The sequence below is a fragment of the Chinchilla lanigera genome, unplaced genomic scaffold, assembly GCF_000276665.1.
Source record: "Chinchilla lanigera isolate Chin_1 unplaced genomic scaffold, ChiLan1.0 scaffold00071, whole genome shotgun sequence".
Lineage (NCBI taxonomy): Eukaryota > Metazoa > Chordata > Mammalia > Rodentia > Chinchillidae > Chinchilla > Chinchilla lanigera.
This window is the reverse complement of record NW_004955472.1, coordinates 7,986,443-7,999,311: the sequence shown is the minus strand read 5'-3', so window position 1 is coordinate 7,999,311 and position 12,869 is coordinate 7,986,443. Positions and strand designations below refer to the sequence as shown.

Genomic DNA, 12,869 nt, shown 5'->3' with positions numbered 1-12,869 from the left:
ATATGAGGCGACAGAATTCAAGGGAAAAATAGAAATGAAAGTAAAATCAGAAATCAAAATTGGGGCTGGGGATTTAGCTCAGTGGGAGAATGCTGGCTTAGCAAGCGAAAGGCCCTGGGTTCAGTCCTCATCACCACAAAATTAAAAAGAAAAAAAAAGGATCAAAACTAAACTAATAATGCCTGAGGAGAAACAGGTGAGAAGAGAAACATTTTCAGCTGAAAATGAAGATTTTAAAAAGTATGAGTAACAAATACTGAGAAAAGGCAAAGGAGATACAAAGCAAGTAACAGGAAATCCAGAAAAAACCAAACCAAGAACAAACACTACAACAATAATTCAAGGAAACAGTCTTCAACTTAAATAAAAACAAGAAAGGTTACAGAATTTTAGAATTACATAATGACAGCACAATGCATATATGGTAATGTTTACATTGAACAACTAATACCAAGATACACTCTAATAGAAATCACTTTGTCACCTGGCGTGGAGCCGCACTCAGGAGTCAGAGGCAGGAGGATTGCCATGAGTGTGAGGTCAGCCTGGGCTGTACAGTGAGTTCAAGGCCAGCCTGACCTACATTGCAAGACCCTGTCTCAAAAACAAAACAAAAAAAAAAAAACAAAACAAAACAAAAAACCCACCAAAGTCCAAGAAGGAAAGAAAAACACACAACCAGAAGCAATAGGGCCACTGCCCTCCTTGGGTATCACTGATTTTAACTGCTGTCATTCTTGTCCACACGTTCACCCTTCCCACTTGTAATCAATTAAGATTCTAATCTCACTAAGCTAGTATTACAAAAGAATTAAAATTGACACAATGAAAAGTACGCTTAAAAAAACCAAGCAACTTCTCTTTAAATACAGCATACTAACCACCACATCTGCCTGACTCCCCCAGGAAAGCTCACTACCAGGACAAAAGGTTAAAAGCGTTCATCTATTTTGGACAATAAGAGAGATGACAGAGATGGATCACCAAGTCTGGAAGCTGGAGCACAAATACATGAATGAAAGTGACTTAGTAGATGAAGCAAGTTGTAACCTAAAAGCCTCCTGAGAAATGACACTAAGAAGTCATTTGATTCTAAACATGAACCTAGTAAGGTTCAGTAATAAAGATTCGAAGTTCTTCTAGGATGTAAGAGGTACACAATATGAAAGTTCGTCTCCTCAAGAACAGGCAACAAGCAGCATTCTCTCAGCAGCTCCACCATAGACTCAGGCAAAGTGCAAGCATCAGATTCTAAACGTGGATGCGCCAGCAGAATTAAGGGTAGGCTGGCCTATTGAAAATAGGCTGAGGGAGACTCTGTGCAAGTCTTTCTAGTCAACTGTGGATGTTTCTCCTGTCAGCCTAAGAGAAAAGACAATTTACCAAATAATTAGTCCTAGCCAAAAACAAAGAGCTTCCGATTAGCAATTATCAGTCAAGTATCAGCAAAGATTTAAGGAAATTTGAGAAGACATCACAAGTACAAAATAAACGAGACAAAAATTAACGAAGGAAATAGAAGGTAAGATACAGATTAAAACATTAATATCCTTGGAGGTAAAATGTGACACCTACAGAAGTCGAGCACAAGGCCAACGCAAGAGCCACGCCAGTACTGGCAGACTCAGCCAGAAAAGGAATGAGAGCTCTTTTTCGATTCAGACAGCTTATTACTTACAGAGAGTGAGACAACAGGAGTCACACATCAAGTCTTTGTGGCCTGTGTGTGTTGGATGACACCAACACAAAAGGGACCAAATGACAGTATAACAGGAGCCATGGGACATCCTGTTGCTATGAAGCTAATGCTATGCTGCAGCTAAGCAATTTGGTAGCCTGAAGCTGTGCTCTTAGGAGGTAAAGGTAGAAAATCTCAGGTCTCAAAGCAACCAAGGAGGGAGGTGAGAAAATTGCCTTACGACATCCTCCTGCAAGATAGGAAGCCTGCCAGAAGGCAGATGAGAAAATGATCCTGTGAGTGCTCCTGGAGACTGCCTACCCTGCCTACCCTTGCAGGACCTTAGGGTATTCCTACAGAATTTAGGTCAGTCTGGGCTTCAAGTTCAGTCTGCCTGGACTAACAAGATACGTGCACGGTGACCATACTGGAGCCATCACGCTATAGACACAAGAATACTTTTTTTTTTTTTTTTGGTGATACTACGGATCAAACCCAGGGCCTTGCACATGCTAGGCAGGCACTCAACCACTAAACCACATCTGCAGCTTTTATAATGCTACTGTAGAAAGAGACTATTCAGAAAATAAAAACAGTAAAATAAATTTCTGTATATTAAAAATGATATTTTAAAGAACACCATAGAAAGATCTAGAATAAGCAATAGAAGAAACATACGAAAAACTACAAAAGATACAAAGTAGAAGTAAAAAATTTTAAAACTTAGGCCTAAGATAGAGCTGAATAGAATGATTATCTGAAATACAGATTAGAAAAAAAACTAGAGGGAGAAAACTTAACCCAAGAAGTAATACTTAACTTCCAGAACTGAATGACATGATTTGCCACTAAGCGTCCACTGATGATAAACTTAACGGATGGAAGATTTATACCTAGTAATCAAGAAATTTCAGGGTAATTGGAATAAAATCAGATCCTGACAGCTTCCAAAGAGAAATAAACAAGATGTGTTCAGTGTTAAGAATCTGGGCCCTGCTGGGCATGGTGGTGCATGCCTGTAATCCCAGCACTGAGAAGGCTGAGGCAGTAAGATCGTTGCGAGTTCAAAACCAGCCTGGGCTACAAAGTGAGCTTAAGACCAGCCTGAACTGCGTAGCAAGACCCTGTCTCAAAAACGCCAAAAAAAAAATCAGGGGCCAGGGATACAGCTCAGCAGCACAAGCACCTGCCTGCCAAGTGCAAGGTCCTGAGTTTGATTCCCAGTATCTCCCCGGCAAAAAAAAAGAATCAGAATGACAAATGAATTCTCAACAGCCTCAGTGGAAGTTGGAAGTCACTGGGGCAATGCTGCCGATAATTTTGAGTCTAGACATCTGTACTCACATAAAGCTTCGAGACTGTACAGATAGCACTAAGCCATGCGGAGGCACTCAATGAATCAAAGCAATCTGTAGAGCATTCACCTTTCACAGGCAGCTCCTGGACGAGGTGCATCAGCAAAATGAGGGGATAAACCAAGAGGAAGACAAGAGAAGTCAGGAACGCTGGCTTCTACGTGAGAGGTAAAGAGCAGCTCACCCAGATTATGGAACAGACAGAGCGCTCCAGGAGCAATGCCCTTAAACTGCAACAGGGGCCGGGCCCAGCTCAGCGGCACAGCGCCTGCCTGGGAAGAGCCAGGTCGGCAGTTCAATTTCCAGTACCAAAAACTCCAACAGAACGTCAGGTTATATGATATACCCGAACCTATGAAGAGTTTACACTTCCAGAGGACACTTTACGTATAAATTGTCTGCTATACAGAACACTGAACAAATGAAATAAGCAATTATATATTCATTTCAAAATTTCGTCTCCAAAAGACAAAAAAAATTTAAATAAAAATTGGACAAAATAGTTACAGATGCCACATAGTCCAGTTGTGACTAGCACTTACATGGCAGAAAAAGTATAAATACTGACTGCTAAGTGAACTAGAGAGTGTGACACAACTATTATCTTCAGAGGGTAAAAGAGTAAGTATGAGTTTAGGGGAGTTAGGGGAGCTAGAGCTTAACCTTCACATTCCAGGCAGATCAACAGATAAAAAGCTGCAATGCCACTGAATAGCTCAGCGATCATGTCAATCTGTACCAATGTATATGTTTAGAGTTTGTAGTCCCAAGTGAGTAGTTCTAAGCCGTATACTTACCAAGAGATGCTCACAATGAGGACTGCAATAGGTGCAAGGAAAATAAAAGGCACCTAGACTTTGTTCATATCCAGAACGCAAGAGACAAACAGAGATGAAACAGATTGTTTCATTGGGAACTGCAGGGGGAGGGAAATGGAGATGAGAAATACTTGAACTCAAAGAGTTCTATGTTCCTTACATTTTATAGTATTCTCTATCAGAATCAGACTATTACAGCTGCAAGATAATCTTGCATTTGGCTGACAATTTGCTTCACTTTACAGTTACCTGTCCAAGGTCACACAGATGGTTAGAGCAGTCAGAACCATCTGCTCTAACGCTCACATCTTTTCACTGTATCCCAAAGCATCCTAAAATAATTATCAAATACCAAAAAAAAATCTGAGTTCCTACTGGTACACTCATTGGAACTTTTAAAATAAAGATGAAATTTTGTTATATTTACGTTTTAGGAACTATACAATCAAGGAGAGGGCTCTAAAGTCAAACGCTCTTTTCCTACTTTTTATGATAGGCCAAAACTGAGGATGTCAAATATTTGGCTCCAAGTGCAGGTACATCCTTGCTTTACCCACTTCAAATGTCACTGAAAAGCACACATTTTACTGCAATCTGTATTAGGGTTCAGATGACACAGGCCTTTACTCGGGTAACTAATCATGCAGGCTCTAGCATTTTACTGAAAATAGGTTTTGGCAGAAAGATTTATAAGGGAAGGATATATTGCCTCACTGCTTAAGGAACTGGTGGTGTTTAACAAAAAGATATGAGGGCTTGGGTGATTTCTCACTGATAAGGTTTTAAGATAAACCTGAATAGGCAGAAATATCCAAAAGTGGGTCAAGGTCTACTGCTTGTAACAACTGCTCACCAAGGCGGAGGACATTAGCTGCCACCCAAGAAGTTCCTAGTCAGGATTGTTTTACATTAAATGGAAAATTCAGTTGCCACTTTTTCAACTTAATTACTAATTTATTTTTTCGGTTCCGGAAATCGAACTCAGGACCTTGCCCTTGCCAGGCAGGCGCTTGTGCCACTGAGCTATATCCCTGGCCCTTAATTACTAATTATTGCCTAAACATTTTCCTAACAAAGGGAGGGAACCAGGCATAAAAGAAGCTGCATTTATACTTTTACATAGAGAATTCAGGCTATTCCCTGCTACCATCTATACTATAATGTCTCTGGGTTTAAGATTTGAACAGGACCGAAGGCCACCCAGGCTGCTGCTGAGGGTGATGACTTAAATGGCACCATCAGATCACTGTGTGGTGTTCCCCACGGCTTGGCGACTTCTAAAACAAACTTCTTCCTATTCTCTAGTCAATCGTTTTCAGACAGCTCTGAAATCTTCAACATTAAAAATAAAACGATAAGAGAAGAAACTGATCTTTAAAAAGGTAGGAATCTAAGTAGCCACTAATTTGTCCAGCTTGTTCTATCTCACACACACCTACTGCAGTCAAATATCCTCCAAACCGTTCTGCACACTGGGTACACCGAGCTTCATGAAGACGCTAACTTTAAATGCCTATGGCGCTCGGGCCCTCTTCTACTCTTGAATGTTTAAGCACACAGATACCATCTACTTTAATAATTAGTAAGCAGCAATAAATTTATTCTGTACTATTTGATTAACTTCCAAGTTGGAACAGAAATTTCCATTGAAAAACCCTTTAAAATTAACTATAATTTTTTTTTTTCTTTTTTGTCTTTTTGAGACAGTCTCCCTACACAGTTCGGCAGGCCTTGGATTCACTTTGTAGCCCAGGCTGGTCTGAACCTGCAGTGACCTCCTACCTCAGCTTCCTGGGTGCTGGGATTACAGGCGTTTACCACCATGCCCAGCTAAAATTAACTACAATTAAACCATCTCATAAAATACATTCCCGGCAAATTGTGTATAAAGAAAATGTTTATAGGTTAGTAGAGCATCGCTTCTAAATAAAATATATTTGTTACCAAATATAAAAACAGCTCCAATTTAGAAAAATTTAGAAAAATTTACAATTTAGAAAAATTTACAATTTAGAAAAATTTAGGTGAAGAGATCCTGCTTAAATTTATTTTGGTATCAAACAACTACTTAGTAATGAGAATCTGTAATTGTGGCAAGATGCTAATTTGTTTATAAAATCTATATAAAATTAGATTAGTTATAACATCAACTTATCAAAGGTTCTTGAAATTAATTTTGTTCCTGGAAAAGTATCAAAAGTCTTCAGATCTGGAATGATATTCTTTTATTATTTTTGATTCGCGCAAATATAGCACATCAGAGCTTCAAGCAACAACACCCAACGAAACCCTGCATGATAAAATATCCTCTTCTTCCTGATAGTTTGGAATGTAAATGAAAATGTGTTCCTTCTTATGGAAGAGAAACATGAACATTGTGTCCAATAGGATCAAACACCTGCTAGAAAGGGTTGTCTGCTGCAATTAAACATGAGCAATCAGCTCTACATTGTAAAGAACTGCCTTAAATTGAGTCCTCTTTTTCTTTATAAAAAGTTTTTCTCAGCCATTTCGGATCCCTTAAGCCTTATAATGGAAACTGTTATCCAGTTTTAACTAGGAAATCCACATCCACAAAAGGCATCTTCAAAACAGTACATTTTAAAAGTACATATACGCAAAATTAAATTTCTTAACAAATCTAGGAGCAATAATTTAATATTGTATTGCAAAATATAAGCAGCCTTAAGAGAAGCATGCTTGGTCAATCTTTCTTAAAGCTTTTGGGGCCAAAACAAAGAAAAAATACCATAACTCATTCTTTAAGATATTAATTTGCAGACACAGCCAAATATTCATCTAAAAAGAATATCCAGGCTATCCAATTACATTTGCCATGAGTTCAAACGCACATCTATAATATAAAAGTTTTCTTAAAAAGGTATTTTAGGCCCAAGATGACTTTACTTAATAATAGTTACATGAGAAACACCACACAAGACCCAAATAAACTTCAGATACAAATATTTATGATGTGGCTTTGTTTGAACACACCTAAAATTCAAATTCAATTTAAATAACTAGGCTGGCTTTTTTATATCACCAGCTTTCATTAGGGCCTTAATTGCTCTAGCCCTCATCTCCAGTTCTAGCAGCTCCAGCTGCTGTGCGGAGGGCTGAACATCTTCCGGTGGAGGGACAGTCAGGGGGGCTGCTTTGGGTTCCTTTGGGCTAGATTCTGCCAGTCCCAGAATTTCGTTCACACTTTTTTCAATGTCTTTCTCCAGGTCATCTATCTGACCAGCGGCACTCGGGGCCGCACTTTCCGGGGCCTCCGGAGCAGCCACTTCTTCGTTGCACGGGCCTTCTATGTCGCTGTCATACGCATCTGCATTTATACTGAGTACGTCACTATCTTCCCCTTTGCCTGCAGCAAAAAAAGGAGGGGGGAAACCATATCACCTAAGCAACGAGTTTCAAAATTTCCTTCCTATTCATAATCCAAGGGCTGCTTCGACTCCACCTCCCACCCTCCCAGGTGCACTGCACGCACCCCATTCTGCCCCCTCTTCCCCGCCTCCTCGACCTTCCAAACAGGCTGAATTTTTATGTAAATCTTAACGTATTTTTCATTCTAACTTAGGAGTCCACAGAACTCTATTCCATCATAAAGAGTCCTCATGATCTGTCTTGTAAAATGTCATGTTTTGTATCACAGCGAAGATTCTGCATTATAAAACGAAAGGTGATGTTGGAAACCTTTTGGACAGAGAATTTATTATTAAATATGTAAAAATTCACTCTAGAAGGCATTTAAAATATTTCGCTTTATAAAGCACAAAAAAGGAAAAACATCATCAGCAAGCTAGACACCATATGCATTACAATTACCCCCAATCTTTTCATATTCTTTTTCAAACATTTGGTTCTAAATCAATAAATTAAAAGAGAATGCCTACAGCCATTTTCTAGGATAAAATAAGTCTTCATAAAGAGGATTTTAATTAATAAAGTTAGTATACCATAATTTTTAAAAATGCATTTGTTGTAAAACTTCTGAAACTGTATTAAAAATGTAAATAAAAATGCAGATTATGACTCTCGAACACCTTCACCTTAGCAGTGGATATCATTCAACTTCCAGGCATCATTTACAACTCTGAATATTTACTTTTCTCTAATTTACCTTTTCTGTCTCTGGCATTTTAAAATTTCTATTAGCGCATGTTTGCAGTACATAATAATTACACTTAGAGAGGGGAGCTGGTGAGCGCACACAACACACTTAATTCTGCTCTCACCCCAGCCCTCCCCTCCCCTCCGCCCCTTCCATCTCCTGGGCCCCTTCCTAGCTGCAAAGGTGCTATCTCCAGTTTTGGTTCTGCTTTAAGGAGTGATTCCCCAGGTGTTGTCCTTCATAGCTTTCCTGTAAGAAGGGAAAGCTTATTTACAAAATACAGACTGACAGATGGAAAATTCTGGTAACGAAACGCTTAGCAAGAACACAAATAATTTTACTTCACTGGTTTTATAAAAGAGAATTTACTGACCTTGATTGATCCTCTTGTATCCTTATAAGTTAAAAACATTCTTTATCCCAGAATTAAAGTGTTAAATGAATCAATAAATTATTTTTGTGACCACAGAGAGAACATGTTTAAAAAAATCGTTACAATTTTAATTACTTGATGTCAAAGAACATTTTATAAATCTCCCCAAAGCAACATTTCCAAACAGCAAAAACAATTACAGAAAAATGAATATAACCTCTGCATTAAGAAATATTTTATATTAGTATTCTAACTTCAGACAAAAATTTAAGAAAAGCAGTACTGAGTTTTTTAAAATCTGTTTTTTGTTGACTGGATGGCTGATTGGCTTTTTTCTGACAGATCTCCCTGTCTCAGCCTCCCCAGTGCTACGATTACAGCTCTCCATGCCCTACTCAAACAGTTAACTTCAGGGCAGAGCAGGCTTTAACCTAACATTCCAAATCTGTACTCACTAATTCTGAAAGAAAATCTAAAGGTTATTTAAAAGATTTTTTTAACATACATTTTGAAAAATATTTTTTATGAGATTACAAGTTGTTGCCAAACAGAGAACAAAAGTAGACAAATACCATGGGTGACCAGGCAGAGGGGGAAAATATGAATGCTGGGAACCTGAGTCCTGACCCTTACCATGCCATACATAAAGTTTATGATTTTGGCAAATTCCTGATCTCAGCTTCTCTCTTAAAAAAAAAAACCCTAAGAGTAGCTTTAAAGTTCAAGTTCTAATACAGTAACAATAAGTTAAGTTTACATAACAACATAAGCTGACAATAAGTCTTTGTTCCCCTCTAAGATATGGTTACCACTGATCTTTTGCTTAATGTATATATCACCTGGATAATAATGCCAAAAGAATCCCCTATTTTTAGCAGCAGCCACAAAACAAATTATAAATCAACAAATCATGTTCTACTACATATTTTTAACCAAACAACCTGCTTGGCAACAAAGGTCTTAGAGAAAAGCAATCGAGTTACAAAATTTTTATGTTTCTAACTATAGTTTGACCTTGTTTCTTTTTTTACATTAAAAATAGTACATCTATTCTATCGCTAAAGAAATGGTGTTCTGTAAAGCTGGTGTTCTCTGCTTACATTCAAAATTATCCAAAACCCAAATGACTGACTTCCCTGTAGCTCAACACTGGTGAATGCATTCACTGGTTCTACCTGACCTAATAACCGTACCACAGATGCCACAGCTTTGTAGAATTATATCTGAAATGGTTCAGCGTAAGAGCCCTATCTCACAAACTGTGACTTGTGTAAGACACAACAAATTAGTTGAAGATTTAAAAATCATACTTCAAGCCTTTTCAATTTCTTAATTTTCATCATCCTAATAGAATAAGAGTCAGTAACTAAGTTTTTAAAAGCATCATTTGTAAGCATATGAATACATTTAAAAGATAATTTACTCTCATTATTGATATTAGGAACTGTGGAATTTTTTTTCTATCAATTATGATCCTCAAATTGGAAAAGGTAAAGCTTACACATAATTTTAACAAAATGAGTTTACCCCAGATGCCTCATTTAATGATACCCTTAAAATCTGAGTAAGGTTATATTCTGTTCTGAATGCCCACTGTGTGTGTATGTGTGATTTTAGTGATTTCTTTTTCTTCAGGGAGAATTGAGTGCCCATTTAAGAATTCCACAAACAGAAGCGCCTTCAATTTTCACCCAGGCTTAAGTATCTGAGTAAAAAGTCAATCTAAAGGGTAAGTTATGTCTATTTCTTTAAATGAAATCTCAGCAGTAGTAAGAAATTAAATGAGTAATATGAAATGTATGTTAATAGAGCCTAAGGATTAGTTTTCACAAAGTTAAGTTCAAAAAACTATTTCCCTAGTAATCTTATAACACGATTTATACTAAAAAAATAAAAAATCAATTTGTGAACTAAATGTTTGGGGTTTACAAAGACACTAGCACATGGCCTGCTTAACTTTTTCAAGGTTTAATAAGTATCTAAAGGAAAAAAGAAAATAAAAAATTTTGATGTATTCACGATGTGAACTAACATTACTGAAATCCAGTAAGAAAAATAAAAGACAAGTGGGTCTGAGTTAAAATATTTCAAATGTAATTAAAACTAATACCAATGAAAATTCAAGCTATTAATAACAAAAGACACAATAAAAGCAGCACAGAGAAAAGAGAGCAAGAAAAAAAATTAGACCTAAGTTATTTACGTCATAGAAAAGCACAATAGCCAAAGTAATGAAACAAGAAACAAGAAGCTATGATATACTCCTTACATTAATTCTCACCCTCCATAGGATACGCGACCTCTGAAGTATTATATACCATTTAAGGCACTGCAGAGAAAAGCAATTCAAATAAAGAAATGGAGCAAATAACTTGGGAAAAGGACTAAAGGACTTTAAGGGCTTGGCTAGACAACAGTGCTTAGAAGACAAAGAAGGAGAGTCTGACCAACTGCTCACCAAAATACATTCTATTATGTTGTCTTCGGATCTGTATACTTCCACCATTTTTCTCTCTTATTCTTGCTGTCTTTCACCCCATCAACTTGATTTGTATCCCAAACTGCATACTCAAGTACTAAAGAGTTTTTAAACAAGCCAATCCACTTAGATTCAGTATCGAGACAACAAAATGAATTAGTCGCTTCTCAAAGACAAATAAGCCAGGTGTGGTGGCGCATCGCTGTAATCCAAGCACTCATACAGAGTTCAAGACCAGCCTGAATTATATAGTGAGACCCTGTCTCAGAAAAACATACATTTATCAGAATATTGATTTATATTATTCAATGAGCCACAGTGATGAGTACAGGATGAAACATATAAGCAAAGTATTTGGTGACTACACAGAACACATTTTTTTCTGAGACAGGGTCTCGCTATGTTGTTAGTTCAAGCTGGCCTTGAACTCACTACATGGCCCAAGCTGGCCTCAAATTCACACCAATCCTCCTGCCTCAGCCTCCCAAGTGCTGGGGTTACAGGCATGCGCCACCATGCCCAGTCACATTTCTTAAACATCTGACTGACAGGGAGAAAAACTACATAACACCCAATCACTTTAAATGTCATATACTTCTGATATAAATAAAGGGGTGTAAAATGAAATAGCTACATTTTACTATCATCTATAACAAATAATGCTTGGAAACTACAGCGATTCCCAAAACTAGATAAAGAAAAATATTGTACCTCATTGGTTTTTTTCTTTTTGAGACAGAATCTCACTATGTAGATCAAGGCTGACCTCAAGCTCACAGCAATCCTCCTACCTCGGCCTCTTAAGTGCTGGGATTACAGGCATGCACCTACACGCCCTGCTATTGATTTTGCTTGAAAGTTCTTGTTTTGCTTTGCTTTGTCTTTTTGAGACAGGGTCTTGCTATGCAGTTCAGGTTGGCCTTCAACTCACTAGGTAGCCTGGGCTGGCCTTGAACTTGTAGCAATCCTCCTGCCTCAGCTTTCCAAGTGCTGGGATTACAGGCATGCACCACCACTTAAAAGTTTCGAACAGAATACCCAGTGAAAGCAAACAAACATAAGAACTATTAATTACAACACAAATATTTTGAGTTATAAAAATTAAAAGGACTTTGAAGCTTATGCAAGCATGTTTAAACCTTAAAAGGGTGTATAATATTCTAGCTGCAAATAATTCACTCATCAAAAGTAGGTCTTATCCAGCCAGGTATGATAGCATATGGCTGTAACCCCACCTACTCCAGGGGCTGACACCGAAGGATTAACAGATTCAAGGCTAGCCTGGGCACTTTAGTCCCTGTCTCAAAAAAGGGCTCGAAATGTAACCTTGCACAGCATGCATAAGCCCCTGGGCACCAGAAAGCAGACAGACAGAGAGACAGACAGACACAGATAGAGAGAGAGAGGTTGAGCGACGGTATGCTTGTGAAACCTCTTCATAATGAATTATTACATTAAACCAAGGGACAAACCCTAGAACTGGGAATATTTAAAAAACTGAATTTCCACTAAAGATGGCAAATTGAGTACACATATTCCCTTCACTGCCAAGAAACCACTAAAGTAGCAGAAGAAAGATATTTAAAAATAATACCACAAGCCAGGCATGGTGGTGTACACCTTTGAATCCAGCACTTTGGTAGGCTGAGACAGGAGTATCACAAGTTTGAGCCCAGCCTAGTAAGTTAGTAAGACCTTGTCTCATGAAAAAATTCAAGAAGGACTGAAGATGTATCCAGCATGAAGGCCCTGGGTTCAATCTCTCGTAACAAAAGTAGTAGTAGTAATAATAAAAGCACGAAGTTGTAAATTAACTGAGGTTAAAACTAATAAATGTAAGTTCTTCCCAAGTAAAATACAAAAGAGAAATCCACAAGGGGAAAAAAAAAACACCAGACTTAGCTGAATAAAAATGTTAAGACTTCTGAAAATTAAAAACATGCCGTAAATAAAATTATGGGTCAGAACAGACTATAATAAAGCATTAGTGGTGCTGGGGATATAGCTCACTGGCACAGTGGCTGCCTGGCAAGCATAAGTTCTGAGTTC

At 37.8% G+C, this 12,869-nt stretch overlaps 1 protein-coding gene across 1 annotated transcript in view; it reads right to left on the bottom strand.

Moving 5' to 3' along the window:
* Window positions 1-6,059: 6,059 nt before the first annotated feature.
* Window positions 6,060-12,869, bottom strand: part of Caap1 (caspase activity and apoptosis inhibitor 1) — a gene marked incomplete in the record, with an annotated part of 55,551 nt that continues 48,741 nt past the window's right edge. Inside the window, 1 exon segment of the mRNA XM_013523025.1 lies at window positions 6,060-7,218. Coding sequence (XP_013378479.1) covers window positions 6,872-7,218 — 347 coding nt within the window.